This window comes from Pan paniscus, chromosome 13, assembly GCF_029289425.2.
Source record: "Pan paniscus chromosome 13, NHGRI_mPanPan1-v2.0_pri, whole genome shotgun sequence".
NCBI classification, from domain to species: Eukaryota; Metazoa; Chordata; class Mammalia; order Primates; family Hominidae; genus Pan; species Pan paniscus.
The window spans coordinates 143,710,478-143,738,387 of NC_073262.2; the positions used below are offsets into that span (position 1 = coordinate 143,710,478).

Sequence of the window (27,910 nt, forward strand, 5' to 3'; positions counted from 1 at the left end):
TCCTAAGTAGCTGAGAATACAGGCATGTGCCACCACACCCAGCTAATTTTTGTATTTTTAGTAGAAACGAGGTTTCACCATGTTGGCCATGGCTGGTCTCAAACTCCTGACCTCAAGTGCCTGCCTGGGCCTCCCAAAGTCCTGGGATTACAGGCAGGAGCCACCATGCCCAACCTTATTCATTTTCATTCAATGCATGTCTGGTGTAGTTGTATTTCACTCCACTACTTTTTTTTTTTTTTTTTTTTTTTTTAGACAGAGTCTTGCTGTGTCACCCAGACTGGAGTGCAGCGGTGCTATCTTGGCTCACTGCAACCTCCACCTCCCAGGTTCAAGCAATTCTCCTGCCTCAGCCTCCCAAGTAGCTGGGACTACAGGTGCCCACCACTACACCCAGCTAATTTTTTTTGTATTTTTAGTAGAGACAGGGTTTCAGTATGTTGGCCAGGCTGGTCTTGAACTCCTGACCTTGTGATCCACCCACCTCGGCCTCCAAAATGCTGGGATTACAGGTGTAAGCCACCACACCCAGCCACTCTACTACCTTTTTTGTGCAAAATTTCCCACTGTTTTATATTTTTTCTCTCTCTCCTTTCTTGGCATGTTTTATGTTGAGTATTTTAATCATGCCTTATTTTATTTTATCTTATTTTATTTTATTTTAATTTTATTTTATTTATTTTTGAGACAGAGTCTCACTCTGTTGCCCAGGCTGGAGTGCAATGGTGTGATCTTGTCTTACTGCAAACTCTGCCTCCCAGGTTCAAGCAATTCTCCTGCCTCAGCCTCCCAAGTAGCTGGGATTACTGGTGCCTGCCACCACACCTGGCTAAATTTTTTTGTATTTTTAGTAGAGACTGGGTTTCACCATGTTGGCCAGGCTGGTCTCAAACTCCTGACCTCAGGTGATCCACATGCCTCAGCCTCCCAAAGTGTTGGGATTACAGGCATGAGCCACCATGCCCGGCCAATCATGCCATATTATCCCCTCGATCAGTATAGAATATGGACACTGTTTCTATTTTGGTGATTACCCTAGACCAGGGGTCCCCAGTCCCTGGGGCTGCAGACCAGTACTGGTCTGTGGCCTCACAGCAGGCAGCAAGCAGCAGGAGAGTGAGCATTACCACCTGAGCTCTGCCTCCTGTAAGATCAGTGGTGGCATTTGATTCTAATAGGAGCACAAACCCTATTGTGAACTATGCATGCGAGGGACCTAGGTTGTGTGCTCCTTATGAGACTAATACCTGATGATCTGAGGTGGAACAGTTTCATCTGCAAACCATCCCCGCACCCCCACCCCAGTCCATGGAAAAATTGTCTTCTATGAAACTGGTCCCTGCTACCAAAAAGGTTGGGGGCCACTGCCCTAGACAATACGATATACACTTTTAACTTATTAATATTCACTACCAAGTTCATTTATACGTTTACCCTCCTCCTGGGAAATGCAATGACCTTGGAACACTTCAACATGATTTATCATCTTTCAATGTATATTATTGTCATGAGTTTTAATTCTATAGATTTTTTACACCATTTCATAAGGCAATATATATTATTTCTTTATATTTCATTTGCCCTTCTTTCCTTCTTGCATCTCTAATCTTACATTTCCCTCTGACTTGAAGTTGATCTGTTAGCATCTCTTTTAGTGTGGGTCTGATGTTTATTATTTATTTACCTGAATTATCTTTATTTTGCCTTCCATAGTAAAGGGTATTTTATCTGGATATAAGACTTTATGTTGGCAGTTGTTTTCTTTTAGCACGTTGAAAATATGATTCCACTGTTTTCTGGCTTTCATTGTTGTATATGAGAAGTCAGCTGTCAGTCTACTTGCAGTGCCCCTAATGGTAACCTGTTTTTTTCTTTTTAAGATTGTCTCCTTGTGAATAATTTGTGCAGCAGCAATAGAAAAAGAAAAAAGATGAAGATTGTCTCCTTGTCATTGATGTTGTGCATTTCTGACATTTGTTGATGTGGCTTTGTTTTTCTTTTCCTTTTTTTTTTTTTTTTTTTTTTTTTTTTTTTTTTTTTTTTTGAGACAGAGTCTTGCTCTGTCACCCAGGCTGGAGTGCAGTGGTGCAGTCTTGGCTCACTGCAACCTCCGCCTCCTGGGTTCAAGCAATTATCCTGCCTCAGCCTCCTGAGTAGCTGGGATTACAGGCGCCCAACACCACGACCAGCTAAGTTTTTTGTATTTTTAGTAGAGATGGGGTTTCACCATGTTGGTCAGGCTTGTCTCGAACCCCTGACCTCATGATCCACCCACCTCAGCCTCCCAAAGTGCTGGGATTATAGGCGTGAGCCACTGCGCCCAGCCTGTTTTTATTTTTCTAGCTAGTGAATCACTGGGATTGTTGAGCATATGGCTTGATGTCTTTCATCAGTTCTGGAAAATTCTCACCATTGTCTTTGTGTCTCCTTTCCTTCTGGTGCTCCAAGTTGTGCATTTGTTTGGTCATCTTACTGTTTTCCATTATGTCTCATCCTTTCTTCTGTATTCTCCATCTTTTTGTCTCCTTTAAAATTCTAGATAGTTTCTTCTGACCTTTTAGTTCCAGTTCATAATTCTTTCTTAATGCATCAAGTCCACTCTTCAATCTATCCAGTTAGTTCTTAATTTCTGTTATTTAGTTACTTATATCCTATTCATTTGGTTCTTTAAAATGTCTTTTGATTAAATAATTTACATTCCTGATAAAATTTTTTAATCTAGTGTTTTTCTCTCAAGTTTTTCATTGTGGTAAAACACATAACATAAAATTTAATATCATAGCCATTTTTAAATGTATGGTTCAATGATTAAAGTACATTCACATTATTGTGTAATTACCACCATCCACCCACAGAATTCTTTTCGTCTTTCAAAATTGAAACTCTAATCCCATTAAATAATAAGTCCCTATTCCCCTCTTCCTTCAACACCTGGAAACCATCTTTCTACTTTCTGTCTCTATGAATTTGACTCTTCTGGGTACCTCATAGGTGGAATCATATAGTATTTGTCTTTCTGACTGGCTTATTTTACTTAGCATAGTGTCTTTAAGGTTCAACTATGTTGTAACCTATGACAGATTTCCTTACGTTTTTTTTTTTTTTTTAAAAGACAGGTTCTCACTCTGTCACGCAGTCTGGAGTGCAGTGGCATGATCTTGGCTCACTGCAACCTCCACCTCCCAGGTTCAAGTGATTCTTGTGCTTCAGCCTCCTGAGTAGCTGGGATTACAGGTATGTGCCACCATGCCCAGCTAATGTTTGTATTTTTAGTAGAGATACAGTTTTGCCATGTTGGCTGGGCTGGTCTTGAACTCCTGACCTCAGGTGATCCACCTGCCTCAGCCACCAAAAGTGTTGGGATTACAGGCATGAGCCACTGTGCCTGGCCAGGATTTCCTTACTTTTTAAGGCTAAATAATATTCCATTGCATGGATGTGCTACATTTTGTTTACCCATTCATCCTCAGTGGACACTCAGGTTCCTGCCAGCTGTTAGCTATTGTGAATAATAATGCTATGAACATGTGTGTACAAATACAAATCTCTTCAAGACCCTGCTTTTGATTCTTTTCGTTATAGACCCAGAAGTGAAATTGCTGGGTCATATGGTAATTCTGTTTTTAGTTTTGAGGAACCACCATATTGTTTTTCACAGCAGTTATACCATTTTCCATTCTCACGAACAGTGCACAAGGGTTCCAGTTTCTCCACATCTTCACCAACACTTGTTATTTTCTTTTTTTTTTTTTTAAGGTGGAGTCTCACACTGTCACCCAGGCTGGAGGAGTGCAGTAGCGCGATCTCGGCTCACTGCAAGCTCCGCCTCCCAGGTTCACGCGATTCTCCTGCCTCAGCCTCCTGAGTAGCTGGGACTACAGGCGCCCACCACCACACCTGGCTAATTTTTTGTATTTCTAGTAGAGACGGGGTTTCACCGTGTTAGCCAGGATGGTCTTGATCTCCTGACCTGGTGATCCACCCACCTCGGCCTCCCAGAGTGATGGGATTACAGGCGTGAGCCACCGCGCCGGGCCAGGTTTGTTTTTTTAATAGCAGTGATGTTGAACATGTTTCCAGGTGCTCATTGGTTCTTTGGAGAAATGTCTGTTCAAGTCGTTTCTCATTTTTGAAACAATGGTTTTTTGTTGTTGAGTTTTAGGAGTTCTCTCTATATTCAGGATATTAATCCTTTATCAGATATATGATTTGCAAATATTTTCTGTTATTTTGTTTTCAGGCTGCCTTTTTACTCTGTTAATAGTGTATTTTGATGCACGAAAATTTTTAATTTTCATGAAGTCCGATTTGTCTGTTTTTTCTTTTGTTGCCTGTGCCTTTAGTGTAATATCCAAGAAATCATTTCCAAATCCAGCGTCATGAAGCTTTTGCCCTATTGTTTCTTCTAAGAGTTTTACAGTCTTAGCTCTTATAGGTTTTGGCTCTATATTGAGTTAATTTTTGTATATGGTGTTAGGTAAGGGCCCAACTTCATCCTTTTGTACGTGGATGTCCAGTTTTGCCAGCACCATTTGTTAAAAAGACTGTCCTTTCCTCACTGAATGGTCTTGACACCCTTGTGAAAATCGTTTGATTATGTATCGAAGGCTTATTTCTGGGTTCTGTTTCATTCCATCAGTCTGTATATCTGTCTTTATGCCAGTACCACACTGATTACTGGAGATTTGTAGTAAGTTTTGAAATCTGGAAGTATAAGTCCTCCAATATGGTACTTCCTTTCCAAGATTGTTTTGACTATTCTGATAAAATTCTAAAGTTTGCATTGATCTCTTTGAACCTAGTTATTTTATGTTCTGAGTCTGATAATTCCAGTATCTGCTGTTTCTCTCATTTCTGTCTATTCCTCTTGGTGGTATCATGCTTCCTTGAGTGCCCGATTATCTTTGGCTGTGTCCTGGACTGCGTATTTGTAAAATTATTTGCAGGAATAATTTGAGGCCTAAGATGATGCCATCTTCCTCCAGAGAGGGTTTTCCTTTGCCTCTGTGTAGAAGGCAGGGGTGCTGCCAGTCTGGGACCCCCTTAGTGCCCGTTCCAGGCTTCACCCAAAGGGGAAGTCCAGAGGGTCTTTTCTAAAAGCATGGTTCTGGTCACATTCTTCCCAGTAGCAAATAATGACAGTGCAGAGCTGACCACTGTGACCAGCAACTCATTCACCTGGGCCCAGCACCCTGTCAGGTCAGAGCCAGTGCCCTGGTCAGCTCAAGCTGCTGCAGTAAAATGCCTTAGATTGAGTGGCTCATAAGCAACAGAAATATATTTTGTATAGCTCTTGAGGCTGGGAAGTCCAAGATCAAGGCACTGTCAGTCAGCCTCAGTGACTGGTGAGGGCCCACTTCCTGGGCCATAGATGGCATCTTCTTGTGTATCCTCCCATGGCAGAAGGCAGCTCTCTGGGGCTTCTTTTCTTAGGGCAGTAATCCCATTCACCAGGGCTCTACCTTTATTGCCTAATCACCTTCCAAAGGCCCCACCTGCTAACACTATCTCTGTGGGAGTTCGGATCTCAACATAGGAATTTGGGGGGACACAAACATTCCAGCCATAGCCCCCTGTTATAAGTAAGAAAACCAGAGCACTGAGAGGTCGGCAGCTGAACTGTGGCACTGATGGATGCACAGCCAGTGGCATGGAGTGTGGGGCCAGGATGGAAGCATGTGTATCTCACTGCAGAGGTGCTGCTCAGAAACGTTATGGGGCTCCCCCCTGCCTGGAGGCCGAGCACAGGCTCCCCTACTTGGCCACTGCAGCCCCTCCAGCCTCCCCGGCCATGCTGGCCCCTGGCCATCCCCACCTCCGCTCTAGTGGGTGCACCCCTCCCCTAAGCCCACCTTGTGTGACCCCTGCCCACCCTTTCAGGCTTAGCTCAGATACTGGGGCTCCGCCTCGCCTCCTGCGGCCCCAGCTGGAGCAGAGCTGAGGAGCAGTAGCTGCTGGGCAGGCCCGAGTGCCCCACTGACTGAGGCCAGGGCCCAAAGGGGGACTTTCCTACCCCCTACAGCAGCCAACCAGGACTGGGCACTCCACAGGGCATCGGGTACTGCACACAGGTCAGAGCCTGTGCCCTGAGCACACGGCGTGACAGGAGGGGGTGGAGCAGGCCATGCTGGGCCCATCTCAGGGATGGGGGGGCTGTAAGGCTACCCTGGGGATGCCCTGCCCAGGACTGGCTTCCCCTCAGAGGGTGCCTGGTGGCAGGGGCTGGGGAGGCTGCTGGGCCCACCCGCCTGCCCACAGCCCCCAGTCAATCCCCGCTCTGGCTTTCTGCCTCCCAGGTGAACAACAATGGGATCATCTCCTTCCTGAAGGAGGTTTCTCAGTTCACTCCAGTGGCCTTCCCCATTGCCAAGGACCGCTGCGTGGTGGCAGCCTTCTGGGCAGATGTGGACAACCGGCATGCAGGCGACGTGTACTACCGGGAGGCCACCGACCCAGCCGTGCTGCGCCGAGCCACGGAGGACGTCAGGCGCTACTTCCCCGAGCTCCTGGACTTCAGTGCCACCTGGGTTTTTGTTGCCACCTGGTACCGAGTGACCTTCTTTGGAGGCAGTTCCTCATCCCCTGTGAGTCCAGGCACTTGTCCTGGGGAGGGTGGGTGTGTGGCTAGGGCCCGGGGTCTCCCCGCACCAGGGCTCCCTCTTGCTGATGTGGGTGTGGTGCAGTCACTGGTCCATACCCAAGAGGGGAACACGTGGTCAAAACCACAGAGCCAGAGCAGAAGAGGACACGTCCCCAACCTTCCCCAATGCTCCTGGAAGCCACTAGCCTCCAGGAAACACCAAATTCCCCAAAGCAGCAGCTCACATGTCAGAGAGAGGTGTTAGGAGGATTTCCATTTGGAATGGCCCAGTACTTAAAAGGTTAGACTGGAAGGTTATTCTGTTTTACACTCTTCCTTGATAATGCCAAACATGACAGAAACATTGACTCAAGAATAATCAGCCACTTGGCAGGCTTGATGAGTTATGGTGGGCTGACACTCCCTAACGAGGACACCTGCCCACTCCGGTGGCAGATGTATTTACTCAGCACCTACTGTGGCCAGGCCTGCACTGGGCCCTGGGTCATGACTGTGCAAGACAGACAGCGACTCCCTAGAAAAGAGGCGCTGGGTGCAGAAGCGCCATTTTCAGAGCTGTTTGTTCATGCATTTAATAAACACTTTTTTTTTTGAGATGGCGTCTTGCTCTGTCGCCCAGGCTGGAGTGCAATAGCACGATCTCAGCTCACTGCAACCTCCACCTCCCAGGTTCAAGCCATTCTCCTGCCTCAGCCTCCTGAGTAGCTAGGATTACAGGCATGCATCACCACACCCAGCTTATTTTTGTATTTTTAGTAGAGAGGGGGTTTCCCCACATTGGCCAGGCTGGTCTCGAACTCCTGACCTCAGGTGATCCGCCCGCCTCGGCCTCCTAATAAACACTTTTTAAGAGCACCTTCCAAGTGACAGGCAAGTGTTCTAGGCACTGGGCAGACAGCTCTGGACGAAGCAGACAAGACGCATCTGCCCCATGGGGTCACTCTAGCCAGGCATCAGGAAGTGCTCAGAAGCATAACCCAGCCAGGGGCACTTCCAGGAGCAGGTTCATTGACAGAAAGTGGACAGTTCAGCTTCATGCATCTCCTCATTGCGCCTCTCCGGCTCCCAGAGCCCCACCATGGGCCCTTACTGGCTCTAGTCTGCCCTGTCCCCTAGACGGTGCCACCACCCCAATTCTACGGCCCTCGTGTCTTTGTTTGTTTTCCGAGTGTTAGCACTTACGTTCGCCTTCCTGAAGCAGAGCACGTAGTTTCTCTAATGTTGACTTTTACATAAGTGGAATGTACACTGTATGATCACCCATCTTTCTCAGTGACTACAAACTAGCCCAGCACCAAGCGGCACGTGAATTTGTTTCACCTGCACCCCATGACTGGACAGCTGCAATACCAGGGGCCTGAGGCGGGCACGGCATAGCCCAAGTCGCCTTATGCATGATCCTGTCCTGGTACACATGTTTAGAAGGGAGATTGCCACCTGCAGAATTCCAGTTTTCCTCTCAAAAATCTACATATTCAGGCAGGGTGCGGTGGCTCACCCTGTAATTCCAGCACTTTGGGAGGCCAAGTCAGATGGATCACCTGAGGTCAGGAGTTTGAGATCAGCCTGGCCAACATGACGAACTCCCCTCTCTACTAAAAATACCGAAGTCAGCCGGGTGTGATGGCAGGTGCCTGTAATCCCAGCTACTCGGGAGGCTGAGGCAGGAGAATTGCTTGAACCCGGGAGGCAGAGGTTGCAGTGAGCCGAGATCATGCCACTGCACTCCGGCCTGGGTGACAGAGGGAGATTCCATCTCAAAAAAAAAAAAAAAATCTACACGTTCATACTCGGAGCCACATTTAGAAGTGCCAGTTTCCGTTGTTCAGTTCCCACCTATGAGTGAGAACGCTTGGACACAGGAAGGGGAACATCACACACCAGGGCCTGTCGTGGGGTTGGGGGGTGGGGGGAGGGATAGCATTAGGAGACACACCTAATGTAAATGACTAGGTAATGGGTGCAGCACACCAACATGGCACATGTATACATATGTAACAAACCTGCACATTGTGCACATGTACCCTAGAACTTAAAGTATAATAAAAAATAAAAAATAATAAAAAAAGAAGTGCTGGTTTCCTTGCACCCCAGCTGTCATTTTCCAACTTTGCCAACTCAATAGACAAAACAATGAGTGCTACTTTTTAACTTACATATCTTTAATTTCTAGGGGTGCTGAATTTGTTCTAATATTATTGGTTACTTGTATTCTACTGTGATGTGTCTATTCATACCCTCTGACATTTTTTCTGTAATACTTTTGGTCTTTTTCTTATTGATCTGTAGTTCTTGAATTAAGGGTCTCGATAGTTTTATCTGCTGTATGCGTTATAAGTAGGTTTTTCACATTGCTGTTTGCCATTCAATTTGATCTTATGGATTTTTTAAAGTATTCGGAAGCCCTTTGCAGTCAAATGTTTAATTCTCCCTTTTGGTTTTTGCTGTGAACAAACATCACACTTAAAAGTCCTTTCCCTTTCCTGAGTTATACATATATGCCTGTATTTTCTTCTAGGACTTTTCTTTCACTTTAAAACCTTATTTGATTTGGGATTACTTTTTGTGTGTGGTGAAAGGCAGGACTCTGATCTGATTCTTTTTCAGGGGGTTTCCTGTTTGTCCCAAGATCATTTCTTAAACAGTCCCGATCCTTTGCTTGATTCTCATCTGGCGTACCTCATCTGTACGCTGCCTGCCAATATTTCCTTGCAGTAGAATTCTGTGAAAACCATAAGGCCTGACTGTTAAACGCTGCAGCACGGCTCTTCCTTGCTTCTTTTTACCTTTCCTCTTTTCCTTTTTGCAATTTTGCTCATTTCACACAGGAGATTTTGTGGATCTGGCTAAGGGCAGGGGACAGTGTCTGCTCCCATCTGTGGGCCCCGCACCCGCCCCGGGTGTTTCACTCACCCCAGCAACAGTTGTGGGTTGCAGACGGCCTCTGCTGAGTGGCAGGCGCTGGGAGACAGCAGAGGATGAGGCCACCAAGGTCCTGCCTCGGCTGCCCATCCAGCTGGAAGACACAGACATTGAGCAAGCCAGGGGCCCAGTGGACAATGACAGTGCACCAGGATGGTGGACAGGGCAGGGCTTCCCTGGGCCAAGGGGAGTGCAGGGCCCTGTTCAGCCCCCTCTCCCCGGCAGGTCAACACGTTCCAGACTGTGCTCATCACAGACGGCAAGCTCTCCTTCACCATCTTCAACTATGAGTCCATCGTGTGGACCACAGGCACGCACGCCAGCAGCGGGGGCAACGCCACGGGCCTCGGGGGCATCGCAGCCCAGGTAGGCGAGTGCAGTCGGTGCTCTGTGTTCGGAACCCCTGCTCCCCACAGCCAGGACTGTCATGAGCTGATGAGGTAGGCAGGGGCTCACCATAGGCAGATCCCCCAGTACCGTGCAGAGGCCAACGAGAGACATCCACAACCATCCCTGAGGCCTCTCACTGCCCAAAAACAGAAACATCCTCAGGCCCAAAGGCACCTTTGTCCCCCTGACCTGCCCCGCCCTGCCCCTGCAGTCCCCTTTAACAGCTGCAACAGCAACAGAAATGTCCTCTGCTCCTTGTGCTCTGCAGTCTGGCCTAGCCAGTGACACAAGGGACCACAGCCGGCAGGAAACCCCAGGTGTGGAGGGAATGAAACAGGACAATGGCCACAGGGTCAGTGCTCCCCAGGCCCGAGAGTGCCTTTGGGCTGTGCGCACCCCCACTCACCTCCTGGCCACCTGCTTTCTCTTGGGTTCATACTTGCCTCTGGCCCCAGGGGAGGCCCAAGAGCCCAGAGGTGAGCTGCTGGAGGATTGGGCTGGGGAGCCAGGGCCAGCCCTCTCCTTGGCTCCCAGGAACGGTTGGCTGAGGTCAGGACCTGGCTGGGAGGTTGCTGACCCTGTCAGGAACATGGTGGGGGCAGGGTAACCCCCACCTCTGTAGACCTAAGGAACTGGCCTCCCTCACTCTGCCCCCACCCCACCCCCAGGCTGGCTTCAACGCAGGCGATGGGCAGCGTTACTTCAGTATCCCCGGCTCGCGCACAGCAGACATGGCCGAGGTGGAGACCACCACCAACGTGGGTGTGCCCGGGCGCTGGGCGTTCAGAATCGATGATGCCCAGGTGCGCGTGGGGGGCTGCGGCCATACAAGTAAGAGGACAGAGGAGCAGCTTGGGGTGGGAGCGGGCTGAGGAAGGGGGTTGATGGCAAAGGAGAGGTGGAGACGAAGGGGGCTGGATGCTGACCGGGAGAGCAGGAGCACTTGGATGTCCAGCCCAGCCCACCTCAGGCATGTGAAACTAAGGAAAGCCTGGCTGGTCCTGCAGCCTCAGCTTCCCCTAGAGAAGACCCCCCACACACACTGCTCTGGGTTGGAGGGAACCCTCTGGAGACTGCGGGTTTCGGGGGTAAAGAGTTCTGGGTCCTCAGGGGAGGAGGAGCCCAGGGACGCCTCTCCCTGGGACCATGTGGTCCCTACTCTCCCCTCATTCCCACCCAGCCTCCTGCCTGGGCTGGGGAAGGAGCAGCATGTGGTCTCTGACCCTCAGGGCCACCCATGAGGCAGGTCCTCTTACCACCCAGGTCCTCATTTTTGCCAGCGGGCTTGCTGCTTGGTGGGATTTGGTGTCTGCTTGACAAACCCAAGCATCACGTCTACAGGGGAGTTCCAGGGGTCCTTCCAGCCCAGAGTGCACAAATGGACGGGGTGGGTGTCCCTCCCAGGGGTGGGCACGTGGTTTGTGGGAACAGCCAGGGCGGCAGCAGAGCCATGGATGGTAGCCTTAGCCCTGCTGCTGTGCGGCCTTGGGAGCCAAGGAGCCTTCAGAAATCACTGCTTACACTTGGGGCGAGGGCAAGCGACTGATCCGCTCCACTGAGGGCGGCGCATCACAAGCCCTGCCAAGCCTGGGGCCGCAGTGAGGCTCGCACCGGGACCTGCCCCAGACTCACCTCCCAGCCGCGAGCATCTAGGCTACGAGAGGGGAGAGGGGCCGCTTCTCCACAACACTGAGTCCCCAGAGAACACGACAGGGGTAGCAGATGCGCGCGCACCACTGTCAGGGCGGAGGCGGGGTGCAGGCGCGCCATGGGGTGGGGGATGAGGGGTAGAGAGTGTGGGGGTGGGGGATGGGGTATGCAGGTGCGCCACAGGGTTGGGGATGAGGGGTAGATGGTGTGGGGATGGGGGGGTGCAGGCGCGCCACAGGGTTGGGAGTGAGGGGTAGAGGGTGTGGGAGGGGGGGCGTGCCATGGGGTGGGGGGTGCAGGCGTGCCACGGGGTGGAGGGGTGGGGGGTGCAGGTGTGCCACGGGGTTGGAGGTGGGGCGTAGTAGGGGTGGGGGGCGGAGGCACGTCACGGGGAGGGGAGTGGGGGTGTGGAGGCACATCACGGGGTGGGGGGTGAGGGAGTAGAGGCGCGTCACGGGTTGGGGGGTGGGGGGTGGAGGTGCGTCACGGGGTGGGGAGTGGGAGGGTAGAGGCGCGTCACGGGGGTGGGTGGGGGGTGGAGGTGCGTCACGGGGTGGGGGCGTGTTACAGGGTGAGGGGTGGGGGAGTAGAGGCGCGTCACAGGGTGGAGGGTGGGGGGTTGGAGGCCTGCCACGGGGTTGGGGGGGTGGAGGCGCATCACGGGGTGGGTGGGGGGTGGAGGCGCGCCACGGGGTGGGGAGAGCACCGCGCGCTCATGGGAAGAGGAAGGATGCAGTCGCAGGGCGGGAAGACCCATCTGAGGGCTGCAGGTTGTGCCGCGACGAAGGAGACCCGAGGAGCCCGAGCTACCCACACACTGGGGCACGAACAGGCCCCCGCTTGCATCTGAGCTTAGGGAGTCCGGGCTCAAGGGGCGGGGAGCCCAGGAGCTGCCGCCCCCCGCCCCAGAGCGGCCGCCCAGCATCCGAGGGACACAGCCCTCCTGCAGCCCCCAGCCGCACCCCCTGCATGGCCCGCCTTGTCCCAGAAACGCTGACATGACAGCTGAGTGCCAGCCTCGGGTTTTCCACGCCAGGAACCCTGGAGGGGAGGCGGAGTGTGCCAGTTTTTAGAACTGTCCACGGCAGCGCTGAGAGGGATAGAGGGGACGGGGTGCTGGTGTGAGTCGCTCCAGGGAGTCCGCCCCACACGAAGCCACATCCCCAGAGGCCACGCCAAGAGCACCGCCCCTGCTCCCCTGCTCCCCTGCTCCCCTGCTCCGACCTAAAGTGAAACCTGAAACCTGGCTGCTTTGCTGCGGTCACCCGGGCACCCAGAGGCCGACCTTTTGGGTCAGGGGAGGGAAGGGAGATGCGGATGGGAGTGGCTCTCCTGCCGAGTCCGGAGGCAGCGGCTGAGGCTCCAGCCCCTCCCTATGTCTGCAGCCTCCGTGTGCCTGGCCCTGCGCCCCTGCCTCAACGGCGGCAAGTGCATCGACGACTGCGTCACGGGCAACCCCTCCTACACCTGCTCCTGCCTCTCGGGCTTCACGGGGCGGAGGTGCCACCTGGGTGAGTGACTGGCCCAGGGCGGGACCACCCGCTGGCTGCACTGGGCTCAGGAGGAGCACTGTAGGCTCCGCCAGTGGCCCTGGGCACCCAGGGTCCCAGGTCAGGAGTCTCTGTCCCCAGGGTGTGGGTGACTTGCTTAGGGGACCACTGGGGACCAAAGGCCATGGCCCCCTGGGGTGAGCACCATGGGCGGGTGCAGCTGCTGCCCTCTCTGAGCCAATCTCGGGCTTGCTCCTCCGTCCCCGGCCCAACCCGAGCCCTTGGAGGAAACTCCTCATCCGGGTTCCCGCCGTTGAGGCCTCAGCCTGCCCCATGTTTCAGACGTGAACGAATGTGCCTCCCAGCCCTGTCAGAATGGCGGGACCTGTACTCACGGCATCAACAGTTTCCGCTGCCAGTGCCCAGCTGGCTTTGGGGGACCCACCTGTGAGACAGGTAAGAGGAACCCACCGGGGCCCACGGGGCCCTGCTGGGGGCAGGATAGCGGGAGACACAGCTGGACAAGGCTGAGGTCTAGGAGGTCCAGCAGCTGTGCATGCTGCAAGGTGGACAGCCCAGAGAAGCCACCCTCGAGGAGTGGAGGAGCCCAGATGCCCAGGGAAAGGCCCATATCTGGGTAGGGCGCAGGAGCCATGACCAGTCACACAGGCTTCCTAGGCCATGGCATTCGGACCAGGGATGGGGCCTCAGAACAGGCCAGTGCCCAGGTCCCAAACCAGGCCAGGATCAGGGTCAGACAGGCACCAGAGCCCGGATGGGAGCCCGCTGGGGATGTGGTGGGGCCGTCAGACCCCCTCTCAGCCCAGGACCAGCTTGAGGGGAACATGAAGTGCTTCTGGGGTCAGATGGGCTGGCTGTGGGGCAGGAAGGGCACAGCCACACGGTCCCTGCCGCTCCCTGCCGCTCCCTGCAGCTCCCTGCAGCTCCCTGCAGCTGCTCCTCTACGCTGTTTCTCTCCTGCCCCTGCCTTCAGGGAAAGGGGGTCTCACAGCCTAGGTGGGGCCTGGAGTCCCTCTGCATCCTCACTGCTGCTACCAAACCTCCGCTTGCCCTCCCAGTTCAGAGCCCAGCTCTTTCGAAGCAGTTGTCATCAGAGTCGGCCTCTACTTACTGCCCTTCCCCCGGCACCTCTTTAGGCCCCTCACCCATGCCCTTCACCCACCTGGTAAAGAAAGGTGGACCCCCCCCCATTCCTGCTCTCCATCTCACCATAGGGCTCTGCTCAGGGAGCTTTGCAAAGGGAGCCCCTAAAATCAAAGCACCGTGACCTGCTGCTCCCCACCCAGCTCAGCCAGGTGTGCGTGTCCTGTGTGACAGTCGCTTACAAAAACATGTAATAGATTGTTTAGATCAATGCGTTCAAATAGTGACTATATCAGTATCTCAATCTAGAAAAAAACAATTCTTATCAGATATTTATGGTCATGGGAGGTTTCTTAAAGTACTTCCTTCCTGTGTTTACACATATTGGTATTGGAGAGAGCTATAGTTGAATGGCAGTAAGGGACTTTTGCACCTGAAAGTACATTAGAATGAAGTTCTGCAGGAATGCAATGGAAATGTGACTTCAAGGTCCAAAGCAGTGAAGCACAGTTCCCACCTGGCACGATGGGCTTGCCAGTGTGTTTACAGATCACACATAGGTGACAGCACAGTGACCCCAGTTATCCCTTGCTCCCCGAGCCCTGCCACTGTCTTCCCACAGCCAGTGTCGGAGCAAGCTCCATTCATAGGAGCCTTTCTTCATCCAGAAACTCCTGTCCTGCTTGCCCACGTGCTCTCAACGTGAGATGGGTGGGAGTCGGGCTTCTGTGGCATTGGTGCCGTGGCAGACTCAGCCCTGCAGGCGTCTGTCCCTTGGTAAAGGCCAGGGAGGCTGGCAGGATCTCCTTCCTCTTGCTCAGTGCTCTCCCTGTGCGGTGCTGGCCAGGTGCCTGGCTGCGGGAGGACCCGGGTCTATGATGAGGGTCCCCAAGGGTGACTGGGCAGAGCTTCCCAGGAATGGGCTGCTCCTTGGCCAAGCCCCAGGCTCCAGGAGCCCCTCTGTGATGTACAGCCTGGTGAGGTCCCCTAAGAGGGCTTGGGGCTTGGTGCCAGGAGGCTGGTTCAGGTCTTGGGTCTGCAGCATGTCAGTTGTATGTGTGGCCTTGGACCGTGAGCCTTCGCTTTCTCAGTGCAGCTGTGGCACAAGCCTTGGGTACAAGCCTTCCCGCCTCGACCCCCCACAGGGGCTCCCTGATCTTGGAAGCCACCTTGGCCCCCAGAGCCCGTAACAGCAGGGGCGCCCGCAACTAAAGGCTAGGGTGTGCGTGCTCCTCCACCTAGTGGAGTTGGGGTCAGGGAGACAGGGATCACCTTGTCCCATCAGCCACCAAAGGGCTTTCACACCTCCTGGGGGAGTAGTCAGGCCCTCCTGTCTCCTTCCTATGCCAAAGAGAAGGCCCCACCATTCCCCCATGACTCCAGGGAGGGACACACGCTTTGGCTATCACTCTTGTTTCTGAGTTTGTTCTGGGTATGAGCTGTCGGTAAGACAGGGGATGTGGTTCCCCTCTGCGTCTGGCTCTGCTGGCCAGGGCAAAGGAGAGACCCGGGATGTGTGGGCCAGGTGCTCTGGACTCAAGGAGGGCCAGCATCCGGTGAGGAGGCAGGGCAGAGGGTGGGCTCCCCTAGCTCACTCCCACTCAGTAACTGGGGGCCAGAGTCCCTTTGCCCTGGCCGTTCCTGCACAGGCCACTGCCTGCCCCACCCAGCCTCTCGCCCCAGGGGCCACTCCTACACCCTGGGTGCTGCACACCCTTCCAGGCTCAGTCACGGCCTGCATCCTTGACCACAGCTCTTGTCACAGTCCACTTGGAATAAGAGCCACCTAGGAAGGGACCGTCCCCCAAGAGTGGGAGTGATTTCCGTGCACCCCCATTTGCCCCTGCCCAGCATACACACCCATCCCTCCATCCCAGGTTTGCTGAATTAGACCCAGTTCAGACAGAGCTTCGGGTGGCCAGTCAGGACTGCCTGGCCAGGCCTCTTTCTTGCCTGTCGCCCGCTCAGAAACCTGCCTGCCAGGCCCCCCTGCAATGTAAGCCAGTTGGGGATGGGGCTCAGTGTACGTCCCAGGGGTTTCTGTCCACTCAGGTAACCATAGCTGGGAGTCCATCGTCCTGTCTACACCTCCTCACTCTAGCCCAATCCCCCTGTGACACCAAAGAGTGTCAACATGGTGGCCAGTGCCAGGTGGAGAACGGCTCTGCGGTGTGTGTGTGCCAGGCCGGATACACCGGAGCAGCCTGCGAGACGGGTGAGTGGCCTGGCTTCGGATTGGAGAGGGGCTCCTGCCCGTGGCCAGGTGCTGGGCACAGGGTGGTTGTGGCCTGGCTCAAGCCAAGCCCGCACCTCTGCTGCCCCTCAGATGTGGACGACTGCAGCCCTGACCCCTGCCTGAATGGAGGCTCTTGTGTTGACCTAGTGGGGAATTACACCTGCTTGTGTGCCGAGCCCTTCAAGGGACTTCGCTGTGAGACAGGTAACTGGCCAAGTGCCTGCAGGCCACCATGGCTGATGGTGGCTTTGTGCCGTGAACACCCCCATAGCCACTTTCCCCTTCCTTCCTCGCCACCTGACTCACCTCACACCTGTCTCTGGGGTGGGAGGATGCCTCTGCCCCCTTCCCACTCCCCAGCGCTTCCCGCTCAGCCTGGATCCTAAGCCACCAACTGCAGGGAAAATAGGAAGCAAAAGATGGATGCTGCCTCCAGGGTGCTGTGTGAGGCTGAGCAACCCCTTCCCCTCTCTGGGCCTTGGTTTCCATCTGTGAAATGCCAGGAGGGATGACAAAGTTCTCAAGGCTCCTCTTCCAGCCTGGGTGACTCTTGACTTTTTTAACATCTTCCTCTCCTACTCTAGAACCCTCAGCACACAAGGGAAAGTAACGGGAATCAGAAAGAAAACTGACCTTTCACTATTTTCTATTCTATTTTGTGTTGTTTAACTGCTAGTTGTGACTTGTTAGAGGAATTAAAAGGCCAACTGGAGATTGCAGCCTACAGTATAAAAATGGCTTTCGTGTCTGATTGTTGCACCTGCCTCCAGAGGCTCACCCACTGTGCCGACCTCTGTGGACGCACCAGGTGCTGCTTCTCTCCAGGGAGATGCTAAAGACAAACTATTCAGGTTATTTTTAGTTTAAAAAATTCAGGAGGAAATTCTGTTTTACCCATAAGACACAGAGGGTCATGGGCCCTCCATCAGTCTTTGCCGAGTGCATGGGAGGCCAGGGTGTGTCCTGAGGGGAGGGTGGTGCTCTGCAGGGCAGGAGCGGGAGGAGGCAGCCTCACCTATTTGGCTGCTTTAAAGTCACTGTTCCGTGTCACAGCTCACTTTGCCCAGATTGTTATCTAAATATCAATGTATTTCACTAAATTCATGTCAGGAAACGGATAAGTGGTTTCAAAAATTTTTTGCAAATAAACCGTGTTTTCTACAGAATAATGATGCAAGTAGAGTGAATAATAAGAAACAGACTGGCCGGGTGTGGTGGCTTATGCCTGTAATCCCAGCACTTTGGGAGGCTGAGGCGGGCGGATCACTTGAGGTCAGGAGTTCGAGACCAGCCTGGCCAATGTGGTGAAACCCCATCTGTACGAAAAATACAAAAGTTAGCCAGACGTGGTGCTGCACGCCTGTAATCCCAGCTACTCGGGAGGTTGAGGCTGGAGCATTGCTTGAACCCGGGAGGCAGAGGTTGCAGTGAGCTGAGATCGCACCACTGCACTCCACCCTGGGTAACAGAATGAGTGAGACTCTGTCTAAAAAAAAAAAACAAAAGAGGAAGAAGAAAGAAACAACAGACTGATGGTGGTGCTAACGTAATGACTGATTGACTGTATTACAAGGCGCAGATGCTGACAGTCTAATCAGGTCTGACAGGAAGTGGGCCACAAATTGGACACTACAAAAAAGAGTCTCTAGTCTTCTGCTTCTGGCCAACAAGAATTAACTGCTCTTGGAATTTCCCTCTCACCGTCAACACCTAGAAAAACAGACAAAATCTGTGAAACCCTTTTCAGCCATTGGACAACAGACAGCACAAGCCTGTCACCCCTGAGAAAAGGGAATCAAATGAGGTGAGCCCTACAATTGCCCCAGATTCTGCCTGGGGCAGTTTCCACTCCACTGTGCTGGGAGGAGGAACTGAGAGTCCAGCAGTCCCTCTGAATTGAGGAGACAAAGATCCTAGTTCAGTGGCTACAGGATGGTGCTCCTGAGGCAGGAGGGAGCATGAGATCAAGAGGAGACCTCCCTGAATTTTGGCTTATTATTATCAGGCTCAGGATGAAATCTGCAAGGCTGGGGAAAGAACCACTAGAAAGCAGTAAGTCAAACACTTCCTGGAGCTCAAACGGGGCTGGGAGTCTATTGCATAGAGTCCTCAGTGGGGTGTCACTTTAGTAGTGCTGAACTAAAGACTAATGTCGACCTGCCCTAACAGATCTTAAAGAAAGCTTAAAAGGATCAAACTGATCCTAAGTCATTGAGCCATGTGCCAGAATAAAATCCTATACTCCTCAACAGGAGTATATCAATAATGCAACAGAATCCAGAACTCCAAAATACCCAGTCAAAAATTACCAGGTCTACAAAGAAGTAACATATAACTCACAGCCAGGAGAAAAATAGATCAATAGAAACAGGCACCAGAAATGACAGAATTAGCAGATACAAATGTTTAATTATCTATTATGAATATGCTCCTATAATCAAGATTGTTGAGGGGAAAAAAACCTAATGAGAAGTAGAAGGTATTTTTAAAAACTTGTAGAAATGAAAAATATATCTGAGTTTTTAAAATACACTGAATAGTATTTACAGCAGGTTAGATATTGCAGAAGGAAAGATCAATGAACCTGAAGAGTGAAACAGAAACAATTCAATATGCATCACAGAGAGAATAAGACTAAAAGAAAAAGAAGAGATCTTCAGCAACCTGCAGAACAATATTAGGGTAATAGGATCCACGTATCTGGAGTCTGCGAAGGAGGATGGAGAACAGTATCAAGCAGCCTGGGATCCACGTATCTGGAGTCTGCGAAGGAGGATGGAGAACAGTATCAAGCAGCCTGGGATCCACGTATCTGGAGTCTGCGAAGGAGGATGGAGAAGAGTATCAAGCAGCCTGGGATCCACGTATCTGGAGTCTGCGAAGGAGGATGGAGAAGAGTATCAAGCAGCCTGGGATCCACGTATCTGGAGTCTGCGAAGGAGGATGGAGAACAGTATCAAGCAGCCTGGGATCCACGTATTTGGAGTCTGTGAAGGAGGATGAAGAACAGTATCAAGCAGCCTGGGATCCACGTATGTGCAGTCTGCAAAGGAGGATGGAGAACAATATTAAGCAGCCTGGGATCCACGTATTTGGAGTCTGCGAAGGAGGATGGAGATGGGTGTGGAAAGCAGTGTTACAGAAAAAGTATGTGAAGAAATAATACCCAAACATTTTCCACATTTGATGAAAACTAAAACCCACATTTCCAAGAAAAGCATGAAGAAAACCATGCAAAGCCATACCATAATCAAATTGCTGAAAACTAATGATAAAAAACCTGAAAAACAGCCAGAGGAAAAAGCCACATTACATACAGCGAAACAAGAATGAAACAGACTTCTCGTCAAAAACAATGCAAGCCAGGAGACACTGGAGTAACACCTTCAAAGTACTGAAAGAAAAAACCATCAACCTAGTGTACTGTATTACCAGCAAAACTACATTTCAAAAGTTAAGCTGAAATAAAGACTTTTTTACACAAACAAAAATGAAGAGCATTCATCACCAGCATACCTGCATTACAAAAAAATGTTAAAGGAAATTATTTAGTCAGAAGCAAAAAAAAAAAACTGGTACCAAGGGAAAATCTGGATCTACACAAAAGAATGAAGAGTGTTAAAAATGATAAATATGTGGGTTGAAGACTTTTTAATCCCTTTAAAGATAAATTTTAAAATAATAAAACTTATATGCAGAAATAAAATAGATGACTCCAATAACATAAACCAAGCTGTGCAAACTTTTTCTGTAAAGGGCCAGAAAGTAAATACTTTTGGCTTTGTGAGCCATATGGTCTCTATCACAACTCAACTCTACCATTGTAATGTGAAAGCAGCCAGCCATAGACAATATGTAAATGAATAGGTATGGCTGTGTTCCAATAAAACTGTACTTTAAAAATTGATGGCAGGCAAGATTTGGTCTGTGGGTTATAGTTTACCAACTCCAATGTAAAAGATAAGAAGAAATGGAAGTATAATATTGTAAGGTCCGTATATTATATAAAGTGGTATATACTGTTTGAAGGTAGGCTGTGTAAGTAAAAGATATACATTGTAAACCCAAAACAAGTGAAAAATAATAATAAAGAATTACAGCTAATAAACCAATTGTGGAGATAGAAATTGAATCCTAAAAATACTCAATCCAGAAGGCAGGAAGAGAGGAAAAAAAGAAAGAAGTGGGACAAATAAAAGCCGATAGCAAGATGATAGGTTCAGTCTAGTCATATTGGTAGTTACATTAAAATGTAAAATGATTAAACATACAAACTAAAAGGCAAAGATTGTCGAATTGAATTGAAAAGCAATACCCAACTATATGCTGTCACAAGAACCCACTCTAAGTATAAAGACACAGGTAATTGTAAAGTAATAGAATGGGTTTCTGGTTCTGAAAAAGATAGAGTAAGCACAGTCTACCCCTGTCTCTCCCCCACTGAATACAGCTACAATCCTGGACAGAATGCATGCAGTAGCTGTCAGAGGACTCTGAAAAGTAAATAGTAGCAGGTGGATTGGGGAAGAAGACCAAGCTTCGAAGTACCACCAAACCAGTGGTGAGTTTACCATTTTTTGTTTTTTGCTTTGGTATCCCCCCAGCCAGGACTCAAAGCCACCTCAAAACCAGAAGTGGGCATCCACACGGACAGGAAGAGTGCTCCAGGAGAAGCCCTCTAGTCCAGCTTAAGAAGCAGGGCTGACAGTGCAGAAGTTGGGGAATCCTCAAGTGCCCTTAAACTGCGAGGGAAGAAACCTTCCTCTCCAGTTGGAGGTGCTGTGGTTTCAAAGGGGTTGGGTATTGTTTTTCCCTTTCCTGTTGTTTTTCCCTTTGTCTGTCATCCCATTACTTGGTCCCAGCCATGAATGCCATCATTATAAAAGTGGCAAGGTAGGGAAATAAAAGCCGCAGCGTTTTTGCCAGAGGACTGAAAAAGGTAGCCCCAGAAAACTGGAAAGTACTGGGGAAACTGGAGGGTGAATCTTGGGACAGCAACTCCATAAAGTTACTTGTGAACTCCTGAGCTCCCCCAAGTTGGAGGAATCTGTGTAATCTGATCTAAATTGTATTGACAATACCATTTATAATAGCTCCTCTCAAATTGAAAGACTTTAGTATAAATCTACTAAAACATTAGAGAATTTGCATGCTGAAAAACTACAAAGTGCTGATGAAAGAAATCAGGATCAAGTAAATGGACAGACATACCATGTTCATGGATTAGAAGACTCAACATAGTAAATATGGCAGTGCTCTCTAAATTATTTATAGATTTAACATGATTCCAACAGAGGTCTCAGCAGAATCTTTTGTAAATGTAGACAAACTGCTTCTAAAATTTATATGGCAAGAAAAAGAATTTAGAAAACCAAAACAATTTTGATGAAGAATAAATTTTGAGGAATCACACTACTGAGTATTAAGATTTACTGTAAAGCCACAGTGATCAATTCAGTGTGATATTGGCAAAGGGACTGACACATGGATCAATGAAACAGGAGAGGAAATTCAGAATTAAGCCCAAACAAATATAGCCAATTAATTTTTGAAAAAGATTTAAATCCAATGGAGAAATGATAATCTTTTCAACAAATGGGGTTGAAACAATTAGATATCCTTATATGTATAAAAAAAAAAACCTCAACTTCAACCTCACACCTTATACAAAGACTAACTTAAAATGGATCATAGACCTAAGTGGAAAAACATAAACTATAAGATTTTTAGAAGAAAACATAGGCAAAAAAATATATATTTATGACCTGGTCTTAAGCAAAGTGTTCTTACATAAGACAGCAAAAGCATGATTCATTAAAAAGAAAAAGATAAATTAGACTTCATCAAAATTTAAAACTTTTGCTTTGTGAAAGACATGGTTAAAAGAATAAAAAGACAAGCTACAGACCAGGAGAAAACGTTTGCAAAACTCATACCCAACAAAGGACTTGTGATCAGAATACACCAAGAATTCTCAAATCTCAACTGTGAGAAAACAAACAACCCAATTTTAAAAATGGACAAAAGACTTGAACGGATACTTGGCCACAAAAGATACATATATGGAGGTGAATAAACGGATGGAAAAATACTCTTGTCATTAATATCAGCCATTAGTGAAATGCAAATAAAAGCCACTACGAGGAATCACAACAAACTCATTAGAATGCCTAAAAAAAATAATACTGACCTGGTGTAGATACAGAGCAACTGGAACTCTCACACATTTTTAGTGGAAATGCAAAATGGTTCAGCCACTCTAAAAACAGTTTGGCAGGTTTTTTATAAGGTTAAGTATATGCTTATAATATGCCCCAGCAATCCCACTCCTTGTATTAACTCTAAAGAGATGAAAACTTATGTTTACACACAAATCCATATACAAATGTTTATATTATTTCTATTTATAATCACCAAACCCCAAAACCCAAATACCCTTCACTGGGTGAATGGATAGACAAATTGTGGAACCTCTGTATGATGGAATACTACTCAGTCATAAAAAGGACCAATTATAGATACATACGACGACTTAGATGGATCTCAGGGGAATTATGCTGAGTGAAAGAAGCCAGTCTCAAAGATTATATCCTGTATGGTTCCACTAAATGGCATTCTTCGTAAAACAAAACTATAGTGATGAACAAATCAGTAGTTGCCAGGGACTGAGGGGTAACAGGAGCTCTGTGACTCTGAAGAGATAGACCAAAGAAGTCTTTTAGGGAGATGGAATGTTCTGTATCCTGACTGTGGTGGGGGTTAAACAAATCTATATATGTGTTAAAATTCTTAGAGGTGTGGTGAACAAAAGTCAATTTTACTGTATACTGATTTACAAAGACACATTTTGAAAGCACATGAAGAAACTGAACATCTTTTAAAAACCAAAAAGTAGCTGGCGTGGTGGCTCACCCCTGTAATCCCAGCACTTTGGGAGGCCAAGGCAGGCGGATCACAAGGTCAGGAGATCAAGACCATCCTGGCCAACACAGTGAAACCCCATCTCTACTAAAAATACAAAAATTAGCTGGGTGTGGTAGCGCGTGCTTGTAATCCCAGCTACTCGGGAAGCTGAGGCAGGAGAATCACTTGAACCCCAGGGAGTTGGAGGTTGCAGTGAGCCGGGATCGCGCCACTGCACTGCACTCCAGCCTGGCAAGAGAGCGAGACTCTGTCAAAAAAAAAAAAAAAAAAAAAGTAAATTAGGTAAACTAATCAAGATAATGCTGCAGTGGCTATATTAATATCGAATAAATTAAACTTTAGAATGGGGAATACTGCTGGGAATTAGGAGGGACCTTTTATAACGATAGAGGGGTCAATTCATCCAGAAGACATAACTCTAGATATACTTGTACCTATTAACACCTATTCACATGAAGCAAAAGCTGACTGAACTGCAAGGAGAAATAGGTCCATAATTATTGGTGGAGATTTCGACACTCCCCTCTCAGTGGTTCATAGAACATGTACACAGGAAATCAGTAAAGCTAGAGAAGACTTGGGCTTGGCCTACTTGGCATTTATAGAGCACTCACATTATTCTCAAGTGCTCGTGGCCATCATAGGCCACATTGTGAGCCATAAGTAAGGCCCAATACATTGAAAAGGATTGTGTTTTCTGACCATAGCAAAATTAAACTAGAGATCAGCAGAAAGATATCTGGAAAATCCCAAATACTTCACTGATAGGGATGCCTGACCAGAAACGTTTGGAGGCCCCTGGCCCCTGGGTGGTCTCTCCGGTCCTTCTTGTTCTGTCCATTCCTGGGTGGCTTCTCTGGTGCTTCTTGTTCTGTCCAATCCTGGGTGGTCTCTCTGGTGCTTCTTGTTCTGTCCATTCCCAGGTGGTTTCTCTGGTGTTTCTTGTTCTGTCCATTCCCGGGTGGCTTCTCTGGTGCTTGTTGTTCTGTCCAATCCCGGGAGGCTTCTCCGGTGCCTCTTGTTCTGTCCAATCCTGGGTGGCTTCTCTGGTGCTTCTTGTTCTGTCCAATCCTGGGTGGTCTCTCTGGTGCTTCTTGTTCTGTCCAATCCTGGGTGGTCTGTCCGGTGCTTCTTGTTCTGTCCATTCCTGGGTAGCTTCTCCGGTGCTTCTTGTTCTGTCCAATCATGGGTGGCTTCTTTGGTGCTTCTTGTTCTGTCCAATCGTGGGTGGCTTCTCTGGTGCTTCTTGTTCTGTCAAGGAAGGAGCTGGGAGATGCTGAGCTCCATGGGGTGCAGCGCAGCTACAAATCCATTTCCAGAAATAAGCTTCTGGCTTAAATTCCACTTGGGAATGACAACAGAGGTGAAAACCCAAAGGTGCCATTGGAGCTGGGCTGGGAGACCACTCTCCCCACATTCCCTGCGTGGCCGCTGGTGACTGCCGTCTTTCTTGCAGGAGACCACCCAGTGCCAGACGCCTGCCTCTCGGCCCCTTGTCACAATGGGGGCACCTGTGTGGATGCGGACCAGGGCTACGTGTGCGAGTGCCCCGAAGGCTTCATGGGCCTGGACTGCAGGGAGAGTGCGTCTGGGCTGCAAGGGCTGCCGTTTTAGGGCTGGGGCAGGAGACCCAGGGAGGGCCTTCCTGTGGGTGCATGCAGGAAACGCCCTGAAAAGAAACGTGTGAGTGCGCGTCCACTGCAATTTGTATGGGAAGTTGGCCAGGAGCAGGGCAGGGTCTGGAGCGAGGGTGCCATCTTTCTGCGCCCCCACATGGGAGGCTCCTCCCTCTCTTCGTGGCAGGAGTCCCCGATGACTGTGAGTGCCGCAACGGAGGCAGATGCCTGGGCGCCAACACCACCCTCTGCCAGTGCCCCCCGGGATTCTTTGGGCTTCTCTGTGAATTTGGTAGGTGCCCAGGGCACCCTTCCTGCCCTGTCCCTGAGCATCCTCATAATCGGGAAATGAATGGTGGCTTCGGCCGGGGTCCATAGGTCCAGACTGTCGACCATTGGTTCTACCCCCACCCAGGAGGGCCTGGCCACAAGAGTGTCTGAACCTGTTGGGGCCACTGGGTCTTGGGAGGCCCCATCCTTGACAAGGACTCGAGGTCTGCTGGAAGACATGTGGAATATGGGATGGAGCTTCCTCCTTTCTCTCTAGAAATCACAGCCATGCCCTGCAACATGAACACACAGTGCCCAGATGGGGGCTACTGCATGGAGCACGGCGGGAGCTACCTCTGCGTCTGCCACACCGACCACAATGCCAGCCACTGTGAGTAGCTCGGGGACGAGCCTGCTGGGCCGGGGGCCCGGACAGAAGCCAGGGAGAAAGTGGTGGATGAGGCAGGAAGAGGCCAGAGTCCCTACTTCCCTTCTGACTCTCGGGAGAGCTGGCACCTGGGGAAGCCTCTCTCAATAGCCTTCCTGTAATATGGGGCTAGACATCTCCTCTTCCCCAGTGGAGTAAGCTCACAGGGGGAAAAGCACTTCTGCAAGTATACAAACACCATGTGGTATCTTACCTAAGCCCCAACACAAGCTATTAAAATATTTAATGCATACATAATTAGGCATGTGTAATGAAATGTATCACTACTGTACGCTTGTTAGTGTATAGATGAGATGGTTAATCACTTGCATCACGTATAGTTATATAGAATAATGATGTGATGCTGGCAGTGATGACAGGAAGGCGTTTCTGTATCACAGCTCAGTCCTGCCTCGTAGAAGACGGAAGGGTGAGTTCTGCTAGAATCGAGAAAAAGAGAAATTCCAGGGAGGGGCCCTAGAGCCCACTCTGAGGAATCAAGATGCCCACAGAGTGTATTTTCAGTGGCCTTGGTTCCAGACAGGATGTCAGGGTAACCCTGGCAGGCAAGGTGCCCGCCAGCCTCTTGCCGCCCGCACAGATGCGGCGTAAGCTCCAGGACCACCCTCTGCCCCCTTCCCCAGCCCTGCCATCACCCTGCGACTCGGACCCCTGCTTCAACGGAGGCTCCTGCGATGCCCATGACGACTCCTACACCTGCGAGTGCCCGCGCGGGTTCCACGGCAAGCACTGCGAGAAAGGTATGGCGGGCAGGGGCGTCCGGGCCGGCGTCAGCACCCTGGAGAGCGCCCGCGGTCCGCCGTCCTGCTTCTCTGCTGTCTCTCTCCTTGTTTCGCGAATTGCTGACCTCGTATAGAGGCTTGCCTGATGTGCTGCTCTGTTCTGTGTATTTAGAGGTGAGCACCTCACTGTTTGGATGGTTCTGATCTGCACCAGTGCCAGGCCTGCTGGTCATTACCTTGCTCTTCTGAAAATAGGCTTCATTGCCTGCTCAGCATTTTTCCAAATAGATTTTAGAATCATTATATCAAATTTTATTTTTAAAATTTCCATAGGATTTTGCTCAATCTAATTCAGCATGGAAAATGTCGAATTTTATTACATTTAGTCGCTTGAGAATAGAAGTGTCCTTCTGTAAGCACACTGCAGGCGTAGCTATCCCCGCCAGGCCCCACCCAGGACTGTCCCTTCTGTGCAGTTTGAAGCAACAGTCAGGACTCCCATCAGTCACCCCCAGACCTGTTCAGCATCTCAGTGGTCAGTGCCCAGAGGGGGCTGCCTGACCGCAGAGTGACCTGGCACCCTCTCCAGGGGCTCAGCCCCAGGCACCCCCGCAGCCTGGACTGGTGTGGAGCCTTCCATGGCCCCTCCCCTGCTCTGTTCCTTGTCCCTGAGGGAAAGACCCTGAAGTCTGAGCCCTGGACCCTGTGGCTCCCCCAACCACTGCAGCAGAGGTAGAACAGATTTCCAAAGAGAAGACCCCAACTGCTTGGTTCTTTGCAAGCTCTGACGAGGTCTTTGTCTCTCAACACACTCCTAGGACCACCCTGAGGCCCTGCATGGGCCCTGCCCAGAGCTGACTCTGGCCATACTCCAGCTCACACCTGCCAGTGGTATGAAGTCCACTGTACCCAAGGGGGGGGGTCCTACCAGAGCCCACATCTCCTCACTAGACCAGACTGCTGGTACCCAGTGTCCCTGCCCCAAAGGTTCTGTGCCCGCCCCAGGAACTGCACAGCCCTCCCCCAGCATCCCAGCTTCCGTGAGCACACAGGCCACCAATGTGGACACCTCTGACCCCGGAGGGAGTACAGAAGGGACAAGGATGGCTGTCCTCAGGGGTGGGGCAGCCAGAGCTTGGGCCTGCAGCGTGGGATGGCTGGCAGGAGAGGAGCGAGCACAGTGGGGCAGGCCCCTCCCGCCACTCAGAACACCCAGGGGTCCAAGGATTCGGCGCTCCTCACTGGCCCTTTGACAGTGTGATTGTCAAGGTGGCAGGACAGATGTGCTTGGTTTAGCAGACACCTTTAAATATGTGCTTGCCTCAAGCACAGGCCCGGCCGTCTGAGCTCCTCGGGTTCCAGGAACTGTTAGGACCCAGGGAAAATGTGGCAATGCCAATGCAGGTACAGAACACACAGAAATCCAGATTGACTGCTGGGGACCCTGATGTCACGGCAGATGAGACTCAGCTGCTTCCTGTCAGATGGGGAATGCCCGTGTGCAGGAGGGAGGGAGTGCTGCGCCCGCTGCAGTGTT

The 27,910-nt window shown here is 50.4% G+C and overlaps 1 protein-coding gene across 23 annotated transcripts in view; it reads left to right on the plus strand.

Annotated features, from left to right (window-relative positions):
- Nucleotides 1-27,910, plus strand: part of SNED1 (sushi, nidogen and EGF like domains 1) — a 102,106-nt gene that overhangs the window by 27,315 nt on the left and 46,881 nt on the right. For 20 of the 23 annotated variants that reach the window (XR_004670378.3, XR_010109559.1, XR_010109558.1 and 17 more), the window contains exons 2-12: nucleotides 6,297-6,584; nucleotides 9,749-9,889; nucleotides 10,582-10,744; nucleotides 12,949-13,074; nucleotides 13,396-13,509; nucleotides 16,259-16,372; nucleotides 16,484-16,597; nucleotides 24,774-24,899; nucleotides 25,121-25,225; nucleotides 25,481-25,594; nucleotides 26,275-26,391. Coding sequence is in view for 17 of the 23 variants with exons in the window: in XM_063595630.1 (XP_063451700.1) it covers nucleotides 6,297-6,584; nucleotides 9,749-9,889; nucleotides 10,582-10,744; nucleotides 12,949-13,074; nucleotides 13,396-13,509; nucleotides 16,259-16,372; nucleotides 16,484-16,597; nucleotides 24,774-24,899; nucleotides 25,121-25,225; nucleotides 25,481-25,594; nucleotides 26,275-26,391 (1,522 nt within the window). In the remaining 6 variants the exon portion in view is untranslated. The remainder of the gene's footprint in view (nucleotides 1-6,296; nucleotides 6,585-9,748; nucleotides 9,890-10,581; nucleotides 10,745-12,948; nucleotides 13,075-13,395; nucleotides 13,510-16,258; nucleotides 16,373-16,483; nucleotides 16,598-24,773; nucleotides 24,900-25,120; nucleotides 25,226-25,480; nucleotides 25,595-26,274; nucleotides 26,392-27,910) is intronic. The other 3 variants (XM_063595632.1, XM_063595636.1, XM_063595638.1) reach the window with 2 other exon arrangements.